The sequence below is a fragment of the Vitis riparia genome, chromosome 13 (genome assembly GCF_004353265.1).
Source record: "Vitis riparia cultivar Riparia Gloire de Montpellier isolate 1030 chromosome 13, EGFV_Vit.rip_1.0, whole genome shotgun sequence".
Classification (NCBI taxonomy): domain Eukaryota; kingdom Viridiplantae; phylum Streptophyta; class Magnoliopsida; order Vitales; family Vitaceae; genus Vitis; species Vitis riparia.
This window is the reverse complement of record NC_048443.1, coordinates 20,112,524-20,138,192: the sequence shown is the minus strand read 5'-3', so window position 1 is coordinate 20,138,192 and position 25,669 is coordinate 20,112,524. Positions and strand designations below refer to the sequence as shown.

Sequence of the window (25,669 nt, the reverse complement as noted above, 5' to 3'; positions counted from 1 at the left end):
ATATATATACAAAAAATCCTAGCACCTAACTTAGGAACTTTCCTAACTAAATTACAACAAATCCCTTTGATCATGGGGTTACCTAATTCTCTCTATAAAATCACAACTGCCTTAATTCCATTCTTCCACAACCTATGATACTAGGATCTTACAACCGTACCTGTGACATAGGTCTAATAATGAGTTCCTTATTGGATATTCCTACTTTGCTTTGGATCTAGCTAGTTGATTTTTTATTGATCTTTTTTTTTTTTTCCAAATTTCTTAGCAAATAATTACATTAAGAAAAAGAGAGTTTGTTGGAAGTTAACTTTTATAAAAATATTTAAGAATAAGAAAGAAAAGACAAAGATAGAAGAAGAAAAAAGAAAGGTTTCTATCAAAGATATCCTTTTCTTTTAGGAATATTTAATTGATTTTTCTTTGTTTTTCCCCACCATCATGTTATATCCAATTGTCTATATCCATTATTAAGATTCTTTTTAGCCAAATCCCCCTATTTTGAAATTCGCAGGTGTAAAGAATTAAATTAGACACCTAAACACATGCCCGTACCCAATACCCAAACATAAACCCCTACAACATAAGTATTATTTAACAACTATGATACCCAGATCCTTCAATTTCACCCAATGTACCTATATCAACACAACATGGGTGTAGGTATGAGATCCTTGTTAAACACTCCTATTTTACTTTAGGTGTGACTATTTGATTTTTTCATCAATATCCTTTTATTCTTTCATAACTTTCTTAAAAAGAGTTAGCCGAAAAGTGAATTTTTGTAAGAATTCTTAGGGAGAATTGAAAAAAAAAAAAAAATTACAGGGAAAATATGGAAGCTTTTAAAATGGATACTTTCACTTCTAATTTATTTTTGATTGATTTTTCTTTTATTATGTCTTACCCCAATACCCGTATCCCTTCCTTTTAAACTGAACCTCGTAACTTAAAATTTGAGTTGTGAAGGATCAAACACCTAGATGCATGCCCACATCCAACACTCATACTGAAACCCATGCAATGTAGGTTAACAAATATAAATACATGCAAAGGTACAGGGAAGTCGAGCTACATAAACCTAAACATTTCTACACCTCATTTTTCTCCTTTCTTCTTTATTTTTTTATTTATTTGTTCCTAACCTTAATCCTAATCTCATAAGGTTTTATTCCTAATTGAAACAAATAATTATTTCTGGTTGTTTTAGGTGTTTTACAGTTTGATGGTTTCATAGAAAGTCTTCTTACCTTGTGTTTGGTTGCTAGATATTCTTTTTATGACAAGGGAAACCAACAAGTCTCTCCCTTCATTATAATCCCAAATGCGTTGGGATTGACTTTGCTAAGTTCATTTCCCTACTTTTTAAATTTTCAAATAAATCCTGATACCTCATTACAAATGGTATGATGTGGATTTGAGCCTCCCTTAGCAAGAAACAAACTAAACTAAATGATGCAGGATCTTGAAAATTCTAGACACCCTGAAAAGAAACACAAAATATGTGAAAACTTTTACAAATTCTGATTCCCTTCCCCATAGGTTAAGAATCTTATTTAGAAACTAAATAATATATATATATATATATATATATATATATATATATATATATATATATATATATATATATATATATATATATTCTAATATGATAAGAAGACTAAGAAAAAAAAAGAAGCCAGACAAAAAGTCAACCACTAATTAAATTAGTACCTTAAACAACTAAAGTAGAAATTTAAACTAATTGTGGTACCCAAGAGGAACCTTGTCCCAAATCAAGGCTTAGGCATTAGAATCAGTATTTCCCCTTCTCTTACAAGTCTTCAAAGGACATTCTAACGTTGATTCCCATCACTAAAGTACCATATCCACATTAAAAGAAATAAATGAAAGACAATAGTGTTATTCTCTTTCATCATAAGATTACAAATAAATCCTGTTGAATATAATGTATTTATAGTATATAACCTTTCCTTGTTAATATAGGATACATGTATGGTAGTTAGGACTCCTAGCCTTGTATATATATATATATTTCTCAATTGTAAGTAGATTATTACATTAATGAGAATTAAGGTTTTTCTTCTTTCTCTCTCTCTCAACATGGTATCAGAGCCAAGGAAGAAAACCTAATTCTTTCTTGTTTCCCGTGTCATCAACTCCGGGAAACCTTCCGGTGACCGTGTTTCATTCCGGTCACCTTCCCCATCTTCCAATACTTTCCGGTCATTCGGATCGTCGACAGAAACTACTCACCGCCGGCGAACTTTTCCGGCGAATTTTCCGGCGACTTTTCCGGCGACGTATTTTTCCGACACCGACTATACCAGAAGGAGCGCCTGGAGGAGATCTACAACTTTTGTGAAGGCACCGGCACCAAATCCCATCCACGCGCCGTCCACGCGCAAATTTCCGGCCGGCGACTGAATCTCACGCGCCGGCGCGTGAGGGCGCGTGAGGCCTTTTCCGGCGACGCGCCTCCTCCTCCAGCTTCGCCTGACGCCGACCAGCCTCCCTACCTCCCTGGTTCTCCCATCCGAGCCCTGCACATACCTCTTTTGGGGATTTTTGTCTCCGTCGGCCCTCCAAACAGCCTTTCCGGCGAAGCTCCGACTACTTTTTCTCCACTCCAACCCCTGCACGTGCCTTGGGAAGTGTTCTTCTACCTTTCTGGTGGTACCACGCCGCGATCTGAGGCCGTCTCCCTTTTTCGGTGGTGCCACGCCGCAATCTGAAGCCGTATTAGGGCTCTCTTCGATCCAAACATACTTCATTCTTCAGATAAGTAGATATGACTACTAAAAATTCCATTTTTTCCGCTGTTATATCTGGATCTCCTATGATTACTTCGGAGAAATTGGTTGGCAGTGACAATTATCTTTCCTGGTCTGCGTCTGTTGAACTTTGGTTTATGGGTCAAGGATATGAGGATCACTTGATTACACAGGAGGCAGATATCCCTGAGGTTGACCGCGTACAGTGGAGGAAGATAGATGCACAGTTATGTAGTGTATTATGGCAATCGGTTGATCCCAAGATTCTTCTTCATCTTCGGGCCTACAAAACTTGTTTTAAATTTTGGACTCAGGCCAAAGGATTATATACGAATGATATCCAGCGTCTTTATAAGGTGGCTTCTGCAATTGTCCATCTCAGCCAACAGGACTTGGATCTATCTACTTATATTGGCCAGATTGCCTCTCTTAAGGAGGAGTTCTTGACTGTGATGCCTCTTACTCCTGATGTTGGGGCTCAACAAACACAGCTTGACAAGTTCTTCATGGTTCTTACTCTTATTGGCCTCCGTCCGGATCTTGAGCCTGTCCGCGATCAGATTCTTGGTAGTTCATCAGTTCCGTCCTTGGATGATGTGTTTGCTCGCCTCCTCCGTATCTCCTCCACTCAGACTTTGCCATTTGATAGCACTTCAGATTCTTCTGTGTTAGTTTCTCAAACTAACTCTCGAGGAGGCCGTAGTGGTACCCGAGGTAGAGGTCAACGTCCTCATTGCACCTATTGCAATAAACTTGGCCACACTCGCGATCGTTGCTATCAGTTACATGGACGACCTCCTCGCACTGCCCATGTGGCCCAGTCCTCTGATTCTCCGCTGCCTCAAGCTCCGAGCTCTTCCGCATCTCAGGCTTCTGTTGCCTCTGTTGCCCAGCCTGGTAATGCCTCTGCCTGCCTTACCCACACATCTTCTCTTGGACCCTGGATTCTAGATTCTGGAGCTTCTGATCACTTATCTGGTAATAAGGATCTTTTCTCCTCTATTACTACTACCTCTGCTTTACCTAATGTTACCTTAGCTAATGGTTCTCAAACTGTGGCTAAAGGTATTGGTTTGGCCCTTCCTCTGCCTTCTCTACCTCTCACTTCTGTCCTTTATACTCCTGAATGTCCTTTTAATCTTATTTCCATCAGCAAAATCACTCGTACTCTTAATTGCTCTATTACCTTTTCTGATAAATTTGTGACCTTGCAGGACCGGAGTACGGGGAAGACGATTGGCATAGGACGTGAGTCTCAAGGCCTCTATCACCTCACCTCGGATTCATCTCCTGCAGTTTGCATTTCCACTGATGCTCCTCTCCTCATTCACAATCGTCTGGGCCACCCTAGTCTCTCCAAGTTCCAGAAGATGGTCCCTCGTTTTTCCACTTTATCGTCGCTTCCGTGTGAGTCATGTCAGCTTGGGAAACATACTCGTGTCTCGTTCCCAAAGCGTTTGAATAATCGGGCAAAGTCTCCTTTTGAGCTTGTCCACACTGATGTTTGGGGTCCTTGTCGGACTGCGTCTACTTTAGGATTTCAGTATTTTGTCACTTTCATTGATGATTATTCTCGATGTACTTGGTTATTTTTAATGAAAAATCGAGCTGAGTTATTCTCTATTTTCCAGAAATTTTATGCTGAAATCCAAACCCAGTTCAATGTTTCTATTCGTGTGTTACGCAGTGACAATGCCAGGGAATATTTTTCAGCCCCATTTACTTCGTTTATGTCTCATCATGGGATTCTTCATCAGTCTTCTTGTGCTCATACTCCTCAACAAAATGGGGTAGCTGAACGCAAGAATCGACATCTTGTTGAGACAGCTCGTACTCTTCTCCTCCATAGCAATGTTCCTTTTCGTTTTTGGGGGGACGCTGTTCTTACCGCTTGTTATTTGATTAATCGTATGCCCTCCTCTGTCTTACATGATCAGATTCCTCACTCCCTTCTCTTCCCTGACCAACCACTTTATTTCCTTCCTCCTCGTGTCTTTGGTTGTACTTGCTTTGTTCATATTCTCACTCCTGGACAGGACAAGCTTTCCGCCAAAGCCATGAAGTGTCTCTTCTTGGGATACTCTAGACTTCAGAAGGGTTATCGTTGTTATTCCCTTGAGACTCATCGATACTTTATCTCCGCTGATGTCACCTTCTTTGAGGACTCACCATTCTTTTCCACCACTTCTGAGTCTCTTCCTGTTTCTGAAGTCTTGCCTATTCCCATTGTCTCCCCACCTGATGCTATGCCTCCTCGGCCACTTCAGGTTTATCATCGTCGCCCTCGTGTCGTTGCTCCTCTCCCTTTTGCTGAGGCACCTGCTGACTCACTTCCTATCCCTTCGGCTTCACCTACCCCGGCTCTGCCTTCTCCTAATGACTTACCCATTGCTGTTCGGAAAGGTACTCGCTCTACTCGTAATCCTCATCCTATTTACAATTTTTTGAGTTATCATCGATTATCTTCACCCTATTTTGCTTTTGTTTCTGCTATATCCTCTGTTTCTCTTCCAAAGAGCACCCATGAAGCTCTTTCCCATCCAGGCTGGCGACAGGCAATGGTGGATGAAATGGCTGCTCTGCACTCTAATGGCACTTGGGATCTTGTTGTTTTACCCTCGGGTAAATCTACCGTTGGTTGTCGTTGGGTTTACGCAGTTAAGGTTGGTCCTGATGGTCAGGTTGATCGCCTTAAGGCCCGCTTAGTTGCTAAAGGCTATACTCAGGTTTATGGTTCTGATTATGGTGACACATTCTCTCCGGTTGCCAAGATTGCTTCTGTTCGTCTGCTTCTCTCCATGGCTGCCATGTGTTCTTGGCCTCTTTATCAATTGGATATTAAAAATGCCTTCCTTCATGGTGATCTTGCCGAGGAAGTTTATATGGAGCAACCTCCTGGTTTTGTTGCTCAGGGGGAGTCTGGTTTAGTATGCAGGTTACGCCGTTCTCTATATGGCTTGAAACAATCTCCTCGAGCATGGTTTAGCCGTTTTAGTTCTGTTGTTCAAGAGTTTGGCATGCTTCGCAGTACAGCAGACCATTCAGTTTTCTATCATCATAACTCTTTGGGGCAGTGTATTTATCTGGTTGTTTATGTGGACGACATCGTCATTACAGGCAGTGATCAGGATGGTATTCAGAAACTAAAGCAACACCTTTTTACCCACTTTCAGACCAAAGACTTGGGGAAACTCAAGTATTTCTTGGGAATTGAGATAGCTCAATCCAGTTCTGCTGTGGTCCTTTCCCAAAGGAAGTATGCTTTAGACATCCTGGAAGAAACTGGTATGTTAGACTGTAAACCGGTAGACACACCTATGGATCCGAATGTCAAACTTGTACCAGGACAGGGGGAGCCTTTAGGAGACCCCGGGAGATATCGACGGCTCGTAGGTAAATTGAACTATCTCACCATTACTCGTCCAGACATTTCTTTTCCTGTGAGTGTTGTTAGTCAATTCCTACAGTCACCATGTGATAGCCATTGGGATGCTGTAATCCGCATTCTTCGATATATCAAAAGTACACCAGGCCAAGGTGTGTTGTACGAGAACAGAGGTCATACTCAGGTTGTTGGTTACACAGATGCAGATTGGGCTGGCTCACCCACAGATAGACGTTCCACTTCAGGGTACTGTGTTTTTATTGGAGGTAATCTAATATCTTGGAAGAGTAAGAAACAAGATGTAGTGGCCAGATCTAGCGCTGAAGCCGAGTATCGAGCTATGGCTTTGGCAACATGTGAACTCATATGGTTGAGACATCTTCTTCTAGAGTTGAGATTTGGAAAGGATGAACAGATGAAACTCATATGTGATAACCAGGCCGCATTACATATTGCATCCAATCCAGTCTTTCATGAAAGGACCAAACATATTGAAGTTGACTGTCATTTCATTAGAGAGAAGATCGCATCAGGATGTGTTGCTACAAGTTTTGTTAATTCAAATGATCAACTAGCTGACATCTTCACTAAATCTCTCAGAGGTCCTAGGATTAAATATATTTGTAACAAGCTTGGTGCATATGACGTATATGCTCCAGCTTGAGGGGGAGTGTTGAATATAATGTATTTATAGTATATAACCTTTCCTTGTTAATATAGGATACATGTATGGTAGTTAGGACTCCTAGCCTTGTATATATATATATATTTCTCAATTGTAAGTAGATTATTACATTAATGAGAATTAAGGTTTTTCTTCTTTCTCTCTCTCTCAACAAATCCAAATCCCAACACCAGTATTTCTGCCAAGCAAATACAAAGAAAAAGGGATCCATGCAACAGGCCACAAGAACTTCTAGCTACCATGACTCGCAACTTTCCTCATAACTTAATGAATTCAGTCAGGGTAAGTACTTTTTTTCAAGAGTCATTTAACTCAATTCAGAAGAAACAACTGCTATATCATCTCCAATGCAAGTATCTGACTTCATTTCATGAAAATAAAGGGGAAAAGGAGGGGGTTAAAAAATTGATTCTGCATGCATATATTCAATTTCAGAACAATGTTTTCTGAAAAGAAATAAAACACACTTGAACTTAACAAAATAACCATATCAATATTAGACAAAATATTCATCTTACTGAATGTACCAAACTATTCCAAACTGCCAAGTAAGAATATAGGGAAAAAATTTCTTACTGAATCACGCCACTTAGCACGATGAACAGTTCCAAACGAACCTGAAATGCATTACACCAATACTGTTCATTTACAATGTTATCCCATTGGAAACAGATTGCAATCATGAAAAAGAAGTTGAAAGTCAATGGTTAGTAAGCTTTGCAGTCTGTGATGGTCTGTCTTACCTGCTCCAATGTTCTCCTTCAAAACAAGTTCACTCCACGGAATCTCCAGATCCTCCTCTACAAGAGAATATTTTAGACTTGATCTACTTGTTACTGAGTGATTCTTTTCCATGAACCCCAGATTCTTATTTGTACCAGGCCTTGGCCTAGGAAAGGGCAAAATAGGTTGAACATCTCTATTACCCATTGGTAGGATGTGACTTGGTCGAACTGCACCTTTGACCAAGTGTTTTGAGTTTATGACATTTGGCAAAGGATTGAACGAGTTTTGCATCTGGGGATCTCTATCATGGGATACAAGTCGTGCAGTCCTTTGGGGCAGAAAAAGTTCATGGTGGTTATTTGAAGTTGATACCAGGTTCTTGCTCTCAGTGTAACTCCTATCAAAAGGTTTAGGGAACCGTGAATCTGAGTTATCATCTTGTCCAACAGCAGCACCTACACGATGGGGAAAAAGAAAACCAAATAAATTACTTATAAAAAACAAAATATATAAACCTTTGTGAAGGTGAATGACAGTTGCCTTGCATTCATTATTACTATTTGAGAATGATACTCCTGATTTAGTTTTTTCAATGACATGCCTACTCCATCCGAGGCACCTATGTTGCAATTTATCAATTATTTTGTTTTGAACTTGCCAAAGGATGTAGCATCCATGTTAGCATCCTCTTCAAAGATGATACTAACTTAACCATACAGAAGCATCAAAGTGCTATATGAAGGCTTAACATTTATCATACAACCACCTTTACATCAAGCATCAGAAATGCATCTCAGACCTTCATAATATGTCTGATAAAATAAGAAGCACTTGTTTATCCGTTGTTCTAAGGTCAAATCATATAAAATAAACACTGAATCTGTTTGGCACTAATCATGATATAGGTAAATGTTTAAAAGTTAAAACTCGGTCGATGGCTCACAGAGCAGCAGTTCATAACAAGAAACCAAATGGTTTGAAATATTTTTTTGGGTGTTTTGGAAGGAAATTATTATAGCAACAACGGAGATGATCAGTTTAGAGGGCATATCTTCTGAACAACTCAAGTGTTAGCATGATTTTCATGAATACTTAAGGAAGAAATAAAAGTAATTAACACAATATGAAATTATATCAAACAAGCCGCCAAAGCATGTTTCAGGTGGGAAGCGGTTCAGATGGGGATGGAAGGTTCCAGGCTCATTTGCATGTACCAAAAAGGAAAATTGCATAAATGAACAAAAAGGAAATTATGCATATAAAAATAAAAATAAAAGAAAAGAAAACCAACAGTGATTTAGCACCGTCAAAAGTTTTATTATTGTTTCCTGGCCACCATTCATTGGTGGAGATTAACTTGTGAGCAGAGGATTCCTCTTTAGTGGAGGCCTTTGAAAAGCAGACTCACTGGTCCATTTCCATTGTCAAGAAGAAAAAAGGCTTCAACAATTGCAGTCTAAAGCATTTTAAAGTCTTCTCTAATCTCTTAGCTATGATTAACATTAATTGTAATTTTCTATTCATTTTTTGGGAAATTTATTTTCTTCATTTTACTCATATTTGAAATTATGTTCTCTGTTTAATTTCAATTTCCAACCTTCTAACAAGCTTTTAAAGAAAACTAAAATTGAATAAAATTTGGTTACATTTAAACCATTAACCAGCTTGTTAAAAGAGACAATTATTCCAAATTGGCTGAAGTGTCCATTAATCATTTTCTTTTACTTTCCTAATGACTCAAGATTGAAGATATTTGTTCTCTTTGAATTAGTATGGGTTCTCCCAAGGTCAGTGCATCAAGATGCTTTTAGGGTGGGATAGGAAGTTTGTCAGGAAGAACAGGAGAAAGTTGTGGAGGACAACCCTCTTTATTTGGCATCATGTATTTAGATACAGCAGAACAGGACAAATTTTGAAGAGGTCAAATTTAATGGTTTTCAAGGTACAGTAAAATCATCCTCTGGTAGGAAGGGCTCATTTTCTAGACTGCATTAACAAATGCATTCTTTCCCTCTGGATGTTGTTCATGTACTTCACATGTACATTGGGAGTGGCAGTTGCATGCCCTTTGGCATCTTCTAGTATGTTTTCTTACTTATAAAAATAAGTCACAATTAAACAAAACTTAAGAATCCCAGTTCTTTTCACTATGAATCATATACAATCCTTTAGTGGTGGTTTTACAGAAACAACCAGATTGCTGAAGACAAATATCAAGAGCACAAGAATGAAGATATGGTACATTTCAAGCAAATATAAAAATAAATCTCTAAACAGACGGATAAATATGGATGTAATAAATATTCTGGAATAGAATACACGCATGAAGAAACTCTTATCAGAACACTTACAGAAATTGCAAAATATATGGAAATAAGTAACAGGGGAATCACCTGAGGAAGGATCATCAAATGCAATATTAAGTGATTGACAGTCAAAGAAATACAGTCTGGCCAATATCCTGAAGTCCTCAGCTGTTTCAACCAATTTAAATCTTGGATGGCATAAGGGCGAAGAAACTAAGATGGAAGATGTACCATTGAGCAAGGAATCAGGTGAGCACAGAGCACCCGGATTACACATCAAATCAACCAAATACTCCCTGGGAAAGTACATAAATCTTTTTATTGACTAACATAAATAAGAAAGAATGCATCCTATATCGTGAAAAATACAAAATAATAGACATTCAATTAAGTTGTAAGTATTACACCAAGGACCTATCAGTTCAAGATTCAAGAAGATCCAAAGAGACTTTTTGCGGGGAGGGGGCGCATTACAGAAACGACCTCATTTGGTTAATTAGACCATAGTCTTCTTGGAAAAGAAGGATGGGGGTCTTAGACTCAGCCTGGAACAAAGCTTTGCTCGGTAAGTGGAATTGGAGAAATTGCTAATGAAAGGGAGTCCTTTTGAAAACAAATCATAAAAGGGAAGTTCTAAAGATAAGGGGGGCGGTGTTCAAGAGAGTGAGAGAAGGATATGGAGTGCAGGTGTGGAAAGCCATCAAAAATGAATGGGAGGGTATAAAAAGGTGGTCTTGTTTTTCACTTAGGAATGAGAGAAGACTTAAATTTTTAAAAGAATTATGGTGCAAGGATTTAACCTTGGAAGAAGCCTTCCCAAACTTATTCTCTATTGCATCTGACAAAGATGAATAGCTAGTGGAAGCATGGGAGCAGGTTGGCAAAGGGGTGGTTGAAGCCACGACTTTTCAAGGCAGTTTAATGATAGGGAGCTTAATGAAGCAGATATTTTCTTACAAAAATTACAAACTTTGTCAATTAAAAGGGAAGTGGAGGATAAATCGAGATAGCATGAGTCCAAGAGCAGCAATTTTTTTGGTTTGATCCCTCTATTCATCCCTCTCCATGAGAGATAAAGAGCCTTTCTTGGCAAGTGTAGTGTGAAGCACATGGGCACCAACAAAGGTCAATCAAGAAGCATCTTGGGAAAAAATTCTAACTCTTGACCAGCTCTAAAGAAAGGGATGGACTTTGCCAAATAGGTGTTATTTGTGCAAAGGCAAGGAAACAAATGATCACTTGCTTCTACATGGATCTAAAGCAAGTATGTTGTAGCACCTAATATTTTCTCTCTTTGGAGTGGTTTGGATGATGAAATCTTCAATTAGAAGGAATCATTTGGGTTGGCACAGCAATTTCATGGGAAAAAATGGAAAAAAAAAAATTGATCTATAAGACCCCCTCCTTGTGCTTGTTTTGGACCCTTAGGAAAGAAAGGAATAGAAGGTCTTCTAATGATACTGAGCAATCAGACCAAACAATCAAATTTGAATTTTTATGTACTTATGGGTTAGGGTGTACATGAGGATCACACAATGACTATGACTGATTTTGTAGAATGGTTGAGCTTCAAGTAAGGAGACAGGTTTTGTTTGTTTATGTCCCTCTTGCATACACTAGGCATCTATTGTATACATTGTGTGTACTATGAAGCGCCTCCTCTTAGCCACTTCTAATATATTTTCTCATTCCAATCAGAAATTTAAAAAAAAAAAATTACACCAAGGACTTATCAAGATATAAGGCATTAATTATTCAAAAAAAAGAGCCAATTTGAACTTCGCTTTCTCGTGATCTTTCAAAGAAAGCTGGCCAACAAATAAAAAAAAAATGGAAAAACAGAGTCTTCTTTTCCTAGTGGGTTCAATGAGAGCACGAAGTGAGACATAAGACAGAGAAGTTTAGGGTTTGTCAGGGAGAGATTAGAGCTCTTTTTAGACAGAGAAAAGAAAATGAGTACAAGAGAAGAGGGATGAAGGCTGTCCTGGTCTAGGCTGCAGTGTGCAAGCAACTGACCATGCTAATCACCATGGATTAAAATTTCAGCTTGTTGATACCCAAACATCTTAGAAATTTTTCAGTTATCGGTGGTGGCCAATACAAAAATGGGAGACTCGTTTGGTGGGCTGTGGGCTACTTAAACCCCTGTTTGGTGGGCTGATGTGGCCCATTGAAAAATCGGTAATATAGCTATAAATGCCTCAAAAAAATTGGCAATAAATTCAGAAAAATCTGGTAAATGCCAAAAATTGATGAAACTCAGTAGGTCCAAGTTTCAGCTTTAAAAATTCAAGACGGGGGAGGGATTTGGAACTCAAACTCAAACCTCCAATATGGAGAACAAGGAGCCTAACCATCAAGGCATCTACACCCTTTGTTAAAATATATGCATATATCAAGAAACTAAGAATACTTCAATCGTATATTTTTTATATAATTGGGTCCCTATTTAATGTATACACAGAGAGAAAAATATGGAAAAAATAAAATATGGAAAAAATAAAAATCAAACCAAGCATTTAGCCTAAATATCTTCTACCACAATATCCTACAAATCACCCCAAAATCATACGGGATTTCCACACTCCCTCTCAAGTTGGATCATAGATATTAATCATGTCCAACTTGCAAATAAAATCTTCAAAGCTAGATTTCTGTAACCCCTTGGTGAATGTATCTATCAATTGTTCCCTTGCAGGGATATAAGTCATGCAAATAGTCCCCTTCTCAATTTTTTCCCTTATAAAGTGTCTATCCACTTTTATATGTTTGGCCTTGTCATGCTGAACAGGATTATGAGAAATACTAATGACGGTTTTGTTGTCACAATAGAGTTTGATGGGGAGTTCCACTGTAATGTGTAGTTCTTCCATCAGTTTCTACAACCATAGTCCTTCACACATACCTTGTGCAACTGCTTTGAATTCAGCCTCAGCACTGCTTCTGGCTACTACACTCTACTTCTTACTTCTCCATGTTACTAGATTTCCCCAGACATGGGTGCAATAGCCGGTAGTAGACCTTCTGTCTTCTGTTGATCCCGCTCAATCTGCATCTATATAGATCTCTACCTTCTTTTTTTTTTTTTTTTTGATAAGTAAAAAAGAAATGCATTAAAGAAGAGGCAAAAAGCCACAAAGTATACAGGGGATATACAAGGCGGCTAAGAACTACAAAACCAGAAAGGATTCACCTCCCCTTAAGTGGATGCTACCCACTCCAAAAAGCCTATAAGGGAGAGAGACTCCTCACCTAAATACAATTTGGCTCAACTCCATAAATTACAAACAGAAAAATTCTTTAGTTTCTAGATATTCAACACACCCCCCTCCCCTAAAAGTTAATCTATTCCTCTCCTTCCAAACCGTCCAAAAAATATATAACGAGATGGATTTCCAAACCTTTTTCCTTTTCTTCCCCACAAAGGGGCCCCTCCAGCTAGTTAAGACCTCCTTTACAGTTTCTAGAAAGACCCATTTTACATCTATTAACCCAAGAACAATATCCCACAAAGCTCTAACCACTATACAGTGTATAAGAATATGATTTACATTTTCTTCTTCACAATCACACAAAAAACAGCAATTAGGAAGTTGCCCCCCTCTTATCTAAAGCCTATCCAAAGTAAACACCTTCCCCCACGTCGCCTCCCAAGCCAAAAAAACGACTTTAGTTGGCACCCTATCCACCCAAATACATCTTGAAGGAAAAACGGTGTCATTAGGATTGGCCAGCAAACTATAAGTTTCCTTGACCCTGAACTGACCATTTCTTCCTCCCCTCCAAAGAACTAAGTCTTCCTCCAAAGAAGGTCTATGACCCCTCAAAACATGGAGCAAATCCCCAACCATATCCAACTCTCAATCATTAAAGTCCCTCAAAAAATTTAGATTCCAACCTCCTTGACCAGAATTTTGATCCCACATTTCCTCAACCGTTGCATTCCTATGAACAGCCATGACAAAAAGGTGAGGGAAGCAGTGGGACAACGTTGTACCAACACACCAAATATCTGTCCAAAATCTGATTTTGGTGCCCTTCCCAGCTAGAAACATCATGTTATCCCAGCACTAAACAGATTCTTTCAAGATCTCCTTCCACACCCCTACTCCAACCGCCCCATTAGCCTTCTTTGACCTCCATCCAAGGCCCTCTTGCCCATACTTCGTCGTGATCACTTGTTTCCAAAGATTATCTTTGTCGCAAGCATACCTCCATATCCACTTACCAAGTAAGGCTTTGTTCAACAAGGCTAGCTTCCTTAGGCCTAGCCCACCCTTGTTCTTGTCTGTACAAACCACCTCCCATTTAACTAGATGAGTTTTCCCCTCCAAGTCCCCCCCCACCACAGGAAGTCCCTTTGCACTTTCTCTCAATCTTAGGCATACGGAAAATAGACATTTGATAGATTGGCATGCTAGCCAAAGTGCTTTTTATAAGGGTGATTCTCCCCCCTTTGGAAATATACTACCGTTTCCAAAGCGCAAGTCTCCTCCTTACTCTCTCTTCCACCCCATCCCACATAGAAGGAGTCCTATTAGGAGCCCTAGAGGAAGACCTAAATACTAAGAGGGCAAGGATCCCACCCTGCAGCGTAACTCTACTGCCAACTCTTCAATCTCATCCACCTCACCAACTGGGATAATTTCACTTTTGGCTAAGTTAATCCTTAGACCTGAAGCAGCTTCAAACCAGAGGAGAATCCAACTTAAATGAGTTAGGTGCTCTTTACTTGCCTCACATAATACAATTGTGACATCAGTAAAGAATAAATGGGAGATGTTCAAAGTAGATCTACTACCACCCCAAATGCTACACCCTAATAAGAATCCCCCCTCCACAGCTCTCCTAATGAGAACATCTAGCACTTCCATTCCCATAACAAAAAGGTAGGGAGATAGGGGATCTCCTTGTCTAAGCCCCTTACTGCTTGGGAAAAAGCCAGTTGGAACCCCATTAACCAGAACTGAGAATTTGGCTGAAGACAAGCAACTCCACATCCACCCCAACCACTTAGATCCAAAGCCCATTTTTTGCAAGACCTTCAACAAAAACTTCCAATTGATGCTGTCATAAGCTTTCTCAATGTCTAATTTGCAGATAAGCCCCTTCTTTTTTCTTTTCTGCCACGAGTCTATCACCTTATTTGCAATTAAGGATGCATCAAGAATTTGTCTTCCCGTCACAAAGGCATTCTGGGTAGTGGAAACCACCTTTCCTACCACTTTCTTAAGCCTGTTGGCTAGCACTTTAGCCAATAATTTATAAAGCCCCCCCAAAAGGCTAATAGGTCTAAAGTCTCCAAGATCCTCAGTCATAAGAAAAGTGGATCTCTACCTTCTTACTGTCACCCTTCTTAAAGAATAGTCCTCTCCCTAGAGAACCCTTTAGATATCTGAGGATCTTATACACTACTTCCAAGTGACTTTCCTTTGGTGAATGCATGTACTGGCTAACCACGCTTACGATGAAAGCAATGTCTGGTCTAGTGTGAGAAAGGTAGATCAATCTACCTACTAGTCGTTAATATCTCTCTTTATCCACGGGTTTTCCGTCGCTTTCCGTCCTTTTTCTTGCCCTGATATGGGTATCGCTTGGCTTGCAACCAAGCATGCTAGTCTCAGTCAGCAAGTCAAGTACATACTTTCTCTGGGAGATACTAATTCTCTTCCTTGATCCAGCGACCTCCATTCCTAGGAAATACTGCATTTGACCCAAATATTTTACCTCAAACTCTGTACCTTCTTCAACCTCTCCACTTCTCCTATGTTATCTCCAATGAGAATGATGTCATCGACATACACGATTAGGATGGTCATCCTTCCATCGTTGGACTGTTTGAAAAACATAGTATGATCCGACTGTTCCTGTTGGTATCCTTGGTTCTTAATTACCTTTGCAAATCTATCGAACCATGCTCTTGGAGATTGCTTGAGATCATACAGAGATTTCTTCAATTTGCATACCCCGGTTTCTTCTTCTTCCTTACAAAACCCTGGTGGTAGCGTTATAAACACTTCTTCTTCCAGCTCACCATTCAGAAAGACATTCTTGATATCAAACTGATGGAGTGGCCAGTCTAGGTTTGCTGCCAAGGATAAGAGAACTAGTATGGTGTTCAACTTTGCCACTGGTGCAAATGTCTTGGTATGGTCGATGTCGTAGGTCTGAGTGAACCCCTTTGCAACCAGGCGGGCTTTGTATCATTCTACTGTGTCATCTGCCTTATATTTCACTGTGAATACACATTTACAACCCACTAGTTTCTTCCCTCTTGGCAAAGCCATCACTTCCCAAGTCCCATTTTTTTCCAATGCCCTTATTTCTTCCATCATTGCCTCTCTCCATTCTGGAATCTCCAAGGCTTCTTGAATGTTTTCAGGAATCTGGATTCTATCAAGGTTAGTCGTAAAAGCACAACACTTTGCAGAAAGAGCATTATAAGACACAAATTTCGAGATAGGATGGAGAGTACATGAACGAGGCTACTTCCTAAGAGCAATGGGTAAGTCATATGTTACCTGATCAGGATTGGAGCTAGACTGCTGAGGGGTTGGAACTATCACCGGTTCTGACTCTTTTAGTGCTTCGGAGGTGAGTGTCTCATTGGACTTCGATTTTGGCCTCCTTAAGTATACGAGTGTTTCCCTATTTGTCTGTATTTTCGTATCTCCCCCTGAGTTCAAGTGTCCTTTTGTATTAGGCAAAGGGGTAGATATAAGGCATGGGTTGGATTCGAACACAGCAACATCGAGGTAGTCTAAGGTTAAGGGGGGTCTAGCTTCACTCACGGACTCCCCCTGAAGCGAATAGTAGGGAGTATGCTCAAAGAATGTGACATCTAGGCTAACATATAACTTCTATGAAATTGGGTCATACCATTTGTAGCCCTTTTGTGTAGAAGAGTAGCCAAGAAAGACACATTTAAGCGCTCTGGGATCCAATTTGTTTCACTTAGGTGCGTGAGCGTGGACAAACACAGTGGACCCAAAGACACGAAGTGGAAGATGTGCACCGAGTCTAGAATGGGGAAAAAACTCTTGGAATTTCTGGAGAGGTGTGACAAAAGATAGGACCCTACTAGGCATTCGATTAATAAGGTATGTGGCTATCAAAATGGAGTCACCCCAAAATTGTGAGGGCATGCGAGAAGTAAACAACAAGGTACGAGCAACTTTAAGACTATGTCTATTTTTCCATTCTGCAACCCCATTTTGCCTAGGGGTGTCAATGCAAGAACTTTGATGGATAATACGATTTTCCTGTAGATAATGGCTCAAGGAGTGATTGAAATACTCAGTACCATTATCAGTACAAAGAATTTGAATTTTTGGTGTGAAACTGAGTTTATATCATAGAGTGAAAGTTCATGAAGACTGATCGAACCTCAATTTTATCAGTCAACAAATATACCCAACACAAGCGAGTGTTTTTCAATAAAAGTAATAAACCATTTTCTATGGGTCCTATTAGGGGTACATGAGGGTCCCCATAGATCACTATGAATCGGAGTAAATGGTATGGATGGTTATACTTAGATTTAGGAAAAATGCACGATGGTGTTTGGCAAGTTCACACACTTCACACTGAAAATCCCATGAAGCTTTATTTGAACATAGTGAAGGAAATAAATGTTGCAAGTACTAAAAACTAGAATGACCCATCCTTTTGTGCCATAACAAAAGTTCATTTTCCCCAGGACTGGATGCAGAATTACAAACAGTAGGATACTGTCCACTCACATTAGCTTCGTCAAAGTAATATAGCCCCTCACGTTCCTTAACACTACCAATCATCTTCCCCGATGATAGGTCCTGAAAGACACAATGAGAGGGTAGGAATTTAGTTGAGCAATTAGACTATTTGGTTAACTGACTAATAGACAGCAAATTGCAAGATAAATTAGGAACATGTAGGACCGGGTTAAGAGTAATAGACTCAAAAATACGAATACTCCCTTTGCCAGCAACTGAGGATAAAGTACCATCTGCAATTTTTACTTTTAAATTACCAACACAAGAAGAGTATGTAGAAAATAAATGATGAGCATCAGTCATATGATCAGATGCACCAGAGTCAATAATCCAGGGAGTAATATGAGACGTGGTGCTAAGTGCTATTAGAAAGGTACCTTTGTGGGCTAAAGAACCAGAGGACATAGTGGTAGAAGACTGACCAAAGGCTTGGAAATTAGAAAAAAACTTATAATTTCACAAGTTGGTCGGAATTAAACCCCACACTAGAAGCTAACTGATGATTTTCTGTGGGTGTTTTGTCTGCTTGGGTTTCAGTGGAGGCTTGATGACTATGGGCTTTATTGGGCTATCTAGGCTTCCAATCCAGCAAGTGTCTTTAGTGTGGCCCGTTTTCTTACAATGCCCACAATAAGTCCTCTTAGACTGTCTTGGGCCAAATCCAACGTGAAGCCCACGGGTTACAAGTGCTAAAGCCTCCAGCCCAGAAGTGATATGTTCCCGCAACACCACTTTCCTTCTGCTCTCCTCACGTCGCACCTTAAAGAAGACCTCTCAGATGGAGGGCAGCGACCAGCGACTGAGAACTGTGCTCCTAACATCGTCAAGCTCGCGGTTCAACCCCGTTAAAAACTCAAAGACTCTCTCGTTCTCCATCTTCTTCTTAAATCGCACACTGTCACCTGTGCACTCCCATTCCTCTTCGCAGCTAAGAATGAGTTCTTGCCACAAACCCAGCATCTTAGTGTAGTATTCCGTGACTTCCCGATCTCCTTACTTCATCTGCTAGAGCCGCGTCTTGAGTTCAAAGATTTGGGAAGCATTCTCGGCATCGGAGTATATTTCCCATATCGCATCCCACACATTATTTGTCGTCGGGAGGAACATGTACATTTTGCCAATGGCTGGCTTCATGGAGTTGATCAAGCATGAGGTGATGAAGGATCAAGGATACCAATAGGGACAGTTGGATCATACTATATTCTTCAAACAGTCCAACGATAGAAGGATGACCATCCTAATCGTGTATGTCGATGACATCATTCTCACTGGAGATAACACAGGAGAAGTGGAGAGGTTGAAGAAAGTCTTAGCCACAGAGTTTGAGGTAAAAGATCTAGGTCAAATGCGGTATTTCCTAGGAATAGAGGTCGCCAGATCAAGGAAAAGAATTAGTATCTCCCAGAGAAAGTATGTACTTGACTTGCTGACTGGCATGCTCGGTTGCAAGCCAAGCAATATCCCTATCAAGGCAAGAAAAGGGACGGAAAGCGACGGAAAACCCGTGGATAGAGAGAGATATCAGCGACTAGTAGGTAGACTGATCTACCTTTCTCACACTGGACCAGACATTGCTTTCGTCATAAGCCTGGTTAGCCAGTACATGCATTCACCAAAGGAAAGTCACATGGAAGCAGTATATAAGATCCTCAAATATCTAAAGGGTTCTCCAAGGAAATGACTATTCTTTAAGAAGGGTGACAGTAAAAAGGTAGAGATCTATACAGATGCATATTAGGCGAGATTAGCAAAAGACAGAAGGTCTACTACCGGCTACTGCACCCATGTCTGGGGAAATCTAGTAACATGGAGAAGTAAGAAGAAGAGTGTAATAGCTAGAAGCAGTGTTGAGGTTGAATTCAAAGCAGTTGCACAAGGTATGTGTGAAGGACTATGGTTGCAGAAATTGTTGGAAGAACTACACATTACAGTAGAGCTCCTCATCAAACTCTATTGCAACAACAAAGCCGCCATTAGTATTTCTCATAATCCTGTTCAGCACGATAAGATCAAACATATAGAAGTGGATGGACACTTTATAAAGGAGAAAATTGAGAAGGGGACGATTTGCATGACTTATATCCCTACAAGGGAACAATTGGCAGATATATTCACCAAGGGGTTACAGAAATCTAGCTTTAAAGATTTTATTTGCAAGTTGGACATGATTAATATCTATGATCCAACTTGAGGGGGAGTGTGGAAATCCCGTATGATTTGGGAAGTGATTTGAAAGATATTGTGGTAGAAGATTGAGGCCCCAATTAGATCTGATATTTAGGCTAAATGTTTGGTTTGATTTTTATATTTCCATATTTTGCTCTTTGTGTATATGTTAAATAGGGACCCGATTATGTAAAATATACACGATTGAATATACAATTGTATTATTCTCAATTTCTACAAAAGTCTATCAAATTGATGCAGAATTTTGAACCTAGATCAATCGAGTATCATCGTGATCAATCAAGACAGTAAATTGCAACTACCTTGATCAAAACACTCTCAATTGATCAACTGTCACAGGTTGAAAATCTGAAAAATTACCTACCTTGACTAAAATTCTTTCTTCTTTAGACCCCAAAAGAAACCTTAAGTGATTTTTCTATAACTACCCATCTTATGAGTTTTAGAAAAACAACTTAGCAGCATTATGAAACTTAGAGAAAACTTTCAGAGATAACTTTCCAAAAACCAAATATGCTTTGATCTTTCATTCCTAGATTTTCTAAAGAATCTTCTACAGACCTTTAGAACTATTTAACCTAGTGAAACAGGTTAGGTGCTCATGAGGAGTGGTGATTCATGGATTCAAATTGTGAGGAGCAAAGCTTCATGGATTCAAATTGTGGAGTGAAAAATATAGTAAATAGAGATTTGTGAAATACCATGGCACAATATGGTTCATACTGGGGAAGTGAAACAGTAAGGATCAAAGCTGAAGCCTAGATTGGATTGGTGAGATTTGGTTAGATATCCTATATAACCTCAACTTTTAGTGGATTTGACTTGGATCAGCAGATCAAAACATGGTTTTGTTCATAAATTTCAAGGATTCCATGTATATCGTTGTCTCAATTCTATTTCATTTTAAGTTTTATATATTGTCTCAATTGTTGAATAATCTGTGATTTAGGAATACTCTTGAATTGAACCTAGAACACTTAATTAAACTTATCTAAATTAATTTAGGTATTCTAATTAATCAGACAGAACTTACATGGCCTAAAAAATCCATAAAAATTAATTAGAATATACACCCCATTCAAGATCAACTCCATATCAAGAGACACTTTTAAGTACCATCAACTTCTAACATATTTGTTATTGTTGTCTTCTTTTGAACTTTGGTAATTTCAGATACATAATTCTTTTGCAAATGTCAGTAATTCTAACATGTCAAGAATTATCAAGTCTTAAGTACCCCATGGGGCTGCATTTAACATAAGAATGTAGCTTATTAAGAGAAATTATATCTAATATATGAGGGTAAATCTTCCATTTTTTCCTAACATGCTTACTAAAAATTCAAAAAATAATAAAATAAAATTACAAAAAGAGAAATAAGATCTTCATCCTGCACCTAACTTCATTCAAGTCTCTACACCACCTTTAGATCACCCTGATCAGTTTGTACACATCTTTTCTCATTTTTCAACTTAACTTCCTGTACAAACCATAGAAGCCCTTAAACACAGCCTCACTGTTTTTTTTGGCTTCCATTTTGCCCAAGAATGTCAATTAGAGACCCAACCTACACAGCCCCACCCCTATTAGATTGGGTTTGTTAAATTCATAACTAGAGTAGGGGCAGATATGATATTGTTTGTCAAACCTAGATCAGGGTCAGGTTTGGGTTTAACCCAACTCACTTCAGTTACTTATGAAATTAAACTTGTATTACAATTTTTCCCTTTATCACTCCCCATTTTCTAGTTATGCGTATGCCGATTATAAGAAAAAGTTTTTCCCCAAATCCACTTCTAAGCATCTGCCTCCTAACTGACTACCCTATCCCCACCTCTCCATTCCTTTTCATCGTTTTAGCATGATCATCAGTATAACATCATCACCACTATAGCTGCAACATTCAACACAGCAGTCCTTCCATTATTCTTCATCACAGTACATAGCCACTTCAAAATCATTGCAAATGAGGAGGTAAGGCTCATTCCTAGGCCAATCTAATTTATGGTGGAAGGGCTCATAAGATAATTGTTAAATAATATCTGTTGATTGATAAGAGATTTATTATATCTTGTTGATTGCAAAAGAACTTTATCTTCTCTGGGTTTGTGTTGTTATGGAATTGAAATTGGGGACAACCATCACATCACATCTTTCTTTGATTTCTTGTTTTCTTCTCAACTCTCTGTTAAACTGATTTGTGTATATAAATTGACCAAATATACATTTCTGCAATTGGTATCCATTTTTTGTCACATCCTTCTTTCTTTGATTTCTTGTCTTCTTCTCAACTCTTTGTTAAACCGATTTGTGTATATAAGTTAATCAAATATACATTTCTGCATTTGGTATCCATTTTTCATCTCTGTCATCTTGGCCAAATAATAGGAATTTATGTATATAGAAAAATAAAATAAAATAACACTACCTGCCCTGCCTTGATGCAGGTTTCATCCACGGATGGGATGATATTTAGATGCTAGGAGTAAACCCAAGATAAGAGTGATCAGCCCCAAACCAGCCCCATTGAGATCCCTAATTTTACCCATTTGTATATTTCAAAACATTCTCCATAAAATAACCTTCCCAAGCTTATTAATATGTTACACTATTTAGCAGATGGCTTAAAAAATTTTCAGCTTTAATAAAAAATTCAAATAACTTCTCAACACAAATACCTTTCAGGGCCAAATCGCACAAGGCAGGAGGATGCAACATTGCTTCTACAATATTTGCAACCCTTTGCAATCCGGCATGGTAAGTTGACTACATCTGCTAGCACCTGCGAAGATTACATTTAACAAGCAAATTAGTCTTGATAGGCCTTCTATCAAGATTTCTACCCTACAAAAAATGGATTTATAGAGATTTCTGAGCTATGGAAGATGGAATAGATACTCAAAGTTTATTTGGCACCATTTATGATATATTGACTAAGACTAACAGAAGAGGTAAGCAAGCTAGGAAAGGAGTGCGTTGCTCCACTAAATTTATATACAACTTGAAAATACTAGTACTTAAAACAATATCATAATTTTAAGTAGCATACAAATTACAGTTACATGATGAGACTTACTTTAAATAGAAGTGCACGATGAACACACAGGCCGACAGATAAGCTTCCAATTGGAAGTACAACAGAGCCAAGGCTGTTCTTCAACATGCCAGAAAACTCCTTCCAGTGGTTGGAAAAACCATCTTCTCCAGAAGAAGCTGCACCCCTTGTGATCACAATGGAAGCTTGCGTTAGAAGACTAAAAAGACAGGAATTAATTTAAATATTGTAAAGTGGAGGGGAGTGGAAATCACCCCATGTGATTACAGACAAGGTTTGCAAGCTCATCAACCACTTGTTTTGCCTTAATCCAACTACTAGAATGACTTAGTGCCCTATTCTGTAGCTCCTTTAAAGAAGGATCCTGATGTTTATCAACCAAAACCACTTCAATTGAGAAATCATCACGAGGATCAACAGCTTTCAATGATTCAAAAGATGGGATCCGACCAGTCTCTTTCAAATCAGTGCTTATAGTCCATACATATGGGTCCATCCCATGTATCAGGTAAAATCCATCTGGAACCCTATCAATGTAAGACAGGCAGCCATTGACCTACAACACAGAAGACATAAGAACAGCATACATAAAAGCATCAATCTAATATGCAAGCATAAAGCATAAGAATAATTATTCAACTAATTATTCTTTGCTGATTTTAAGAAAGATAAAATAAAATATAAAAAACAATGTGCCATCAACCTTTCTTTTTTTTTTTTTTTTTTTGATAGGTAAAACATCAATTGTATTAATAGCACCTACAGAGGTGCAAAAAAGTATACACAATGTATACAAAGATTCCAAAAAGGCCAAACATGAGTATGGTAATGAACCTTCCTTTTATATAAATGTAAAGTGAGGATGATGAACTTTATTACTGAATTAAGTTTCACATAGAATCTTCACTAGAATTCACAAAAAATGCACCACTCATTGTTTCTTAAGAAAAACTTTGAAATAAATGCCCAGTGAAGGATAATAAAGAAGATGATTTGCAAGGAAGAAATAGGATGATCTAAGCTGAGCTGAGCCAAGCAAGCAAAACACTGCAAGATCTAGGTTAACAAAGTTAGCAAGCTCCAAAATATGATTGACCTTGGCTCATTTATTTCATAAAAAATCTCAAGTAAGCATCTAATCAAGTCAATAACAAGCTGAACCAAATTAGCACGATTAATTTTATAGCCTAAGGATGCTCACTGAGTCACAACTCATGAGTAACCAAGCCAAGTAGGCAGCAGCTCAAGCTTGTCTCAAAAGTTCAGGAAGCTCTAAAATCGTATTGAATTAGCCTCTGCTCGACTCGAGCCAATCTCAAGCTAAACTCATTAGACTTAAAGTTACTGTTGTCGATGAATCCTGTTAGTCATTAAACTCCAATAACGGGGGAAAAGAGATGACCCATGCGAGACATATAAAATGTAATGAGAGAAATGTATAAGAGGACCAAAAGAGGTAACTCAGAGCAATGGCGTGATCTTCAGAAAGGAACAAAATTTTTAACAAGAGAATTCAAAAACATTAATAACCCCCCACTCGTTTGGAAACCATGTCAAACAATACCATATATGCATTCTCAAGAATTCACCCATTTCAAAATTCAATGCCCAAAAGCAAAGCAAGCACACTATCAACCACCGCATAACACTAACAAAGCCTCTCAACCCCCAATCAAACAAAGCTCGTACCCAGAACCGATGAGAGAGGTCCCTGGCAGACCCAATTGGGCGATCACCGGTAGCAGAATCCAAGAAATAAGGATCGGCGGCAGAAGAAGAATCGGAGGAGAGGCGAAGTGCGAGAGCGAGCTGCAATTGGTAGCTCTCCTCGGTCTGCTGAGCCCAGCTCTTGGAGCACGTCGTGTCTTTGGGGCTGGACCAGTGTTCCCTTCCATAAGCGAGCTGGCGGTTGGAGGTGGAGTGAATCTGTTCCTGTACATGCCTATTATGAGGTTCCATCCAAAACCCTAGAGAATCATGAAACTCCCATTCTCACAGATGCTACAATACTCCTCGATTTCATGCGCAGACCGCAGAGAGAGAAAGAGAGGTTGAATTAACCTAACTGTAAAGTAACCGACCTTCCACTTCAATCTTCATCACTCCGTATTCAACCTACGTCCATAATATTCTATTTTTGTCTTCACCTTAATCTTTTGCCTCTATTTTCCTCTCCCTTATGTCTCCGTCTCCGCATCTTACTCTCCCAGTCGTAAATTATTTCTAACCTAGTACATTTGATCTTAAAAAAAACGTTACTCCCAGTTATTTATCATTAAAAAAACAAAAAAACATGTCATACAAATGGGTACATTTTGTTAATGTCCCTGTTCATTGAATCTGATTGGAGTGGTGGGTTCAGTCTTCGAATAAATAATATGGGAAAACAAGTGACACATGGGTTTTATAGAAAAGGGACTGCACCTCCACCATAGGGTCTTGCCCCACAAGAATCAAATTGTCAGTCATTCCTGCATGGGACACCACCCTCTTCACAAAATACAATATTAAAAGGAAAATGTTAGGGTATCAAGTCTACCCTGCTTTTCAAATTTGTCATTTCCATTGTTGGAAGTCTAGACTTTACATAACCGGTTATTTCATTAAAAGAGATGAAATCAAAACTCATTTTGTAAATCTAATACTTTTTTTTTTTTTAACCCTAAAAAATTTATAAACAAAATAAATTTACCGGATGTTATTCACAAAATCTAATACCAATAGTTATTAAGTATATTTATACCATAATTAGGGATGCAACTTGGACGGGTTATTCCAAATCTAATTTGACATTTGG

General features: G+C 38.8%; 1 protein-coding gene across 5 annotated transcripts in view; it reads right to left on the bottom strand.

Moving 5' to 3' along the window:
• The window catches only part of LOC117928105 (serine/threonine-protein kinase CTR1-like), a 47,385-nt gene extending 22,310 nt beyond the window's left edge, over positions 1-25,075 (bottom strand). For 4 of the 5 annotated variants that reach the window (XM_034847941.1, XM_034847942.1, XM_034847943.1 and 1 more), the window contains exons 1-7: positions 24,562-25,073; positions 23,127-23,428; positions 22,894-23,038; positions 22,496-22,599; positions 9,964-10,172; positions 7,588-8,025; positions 7,421-7,461 (exon numbers count right to left, since the gene is read on the bottom strand). In XM_034847941.1, coding sequence (XP_034703832.1) covers positions 7,421-7,461; positions 7,588-8,025; positions 9,964-10,172; positions 22,496-22,599; positions 22,894-23,038; positions 23,127-23,428; positions 24,562-24,831 — 1,509 coding nt within the window. In that variant the 5' untranslated portion in view covers positions 24,832-25,073. Of the gene's footprint in view, positions 1-7,420; positions 7,462-7,587; positions 8,026-9,963; positions 10,173-22,495; positions 22,600-22,893; positions 23,039-23,126; positions 23,429-24,561 lie in introns of all 5 variants that reach the window. The other variant, XM_034847945.1, reaches the window with a different exon arrangement.
• Between the last annotated feature and the right edge of the window lie 594 nt (positions 25,076-25,669).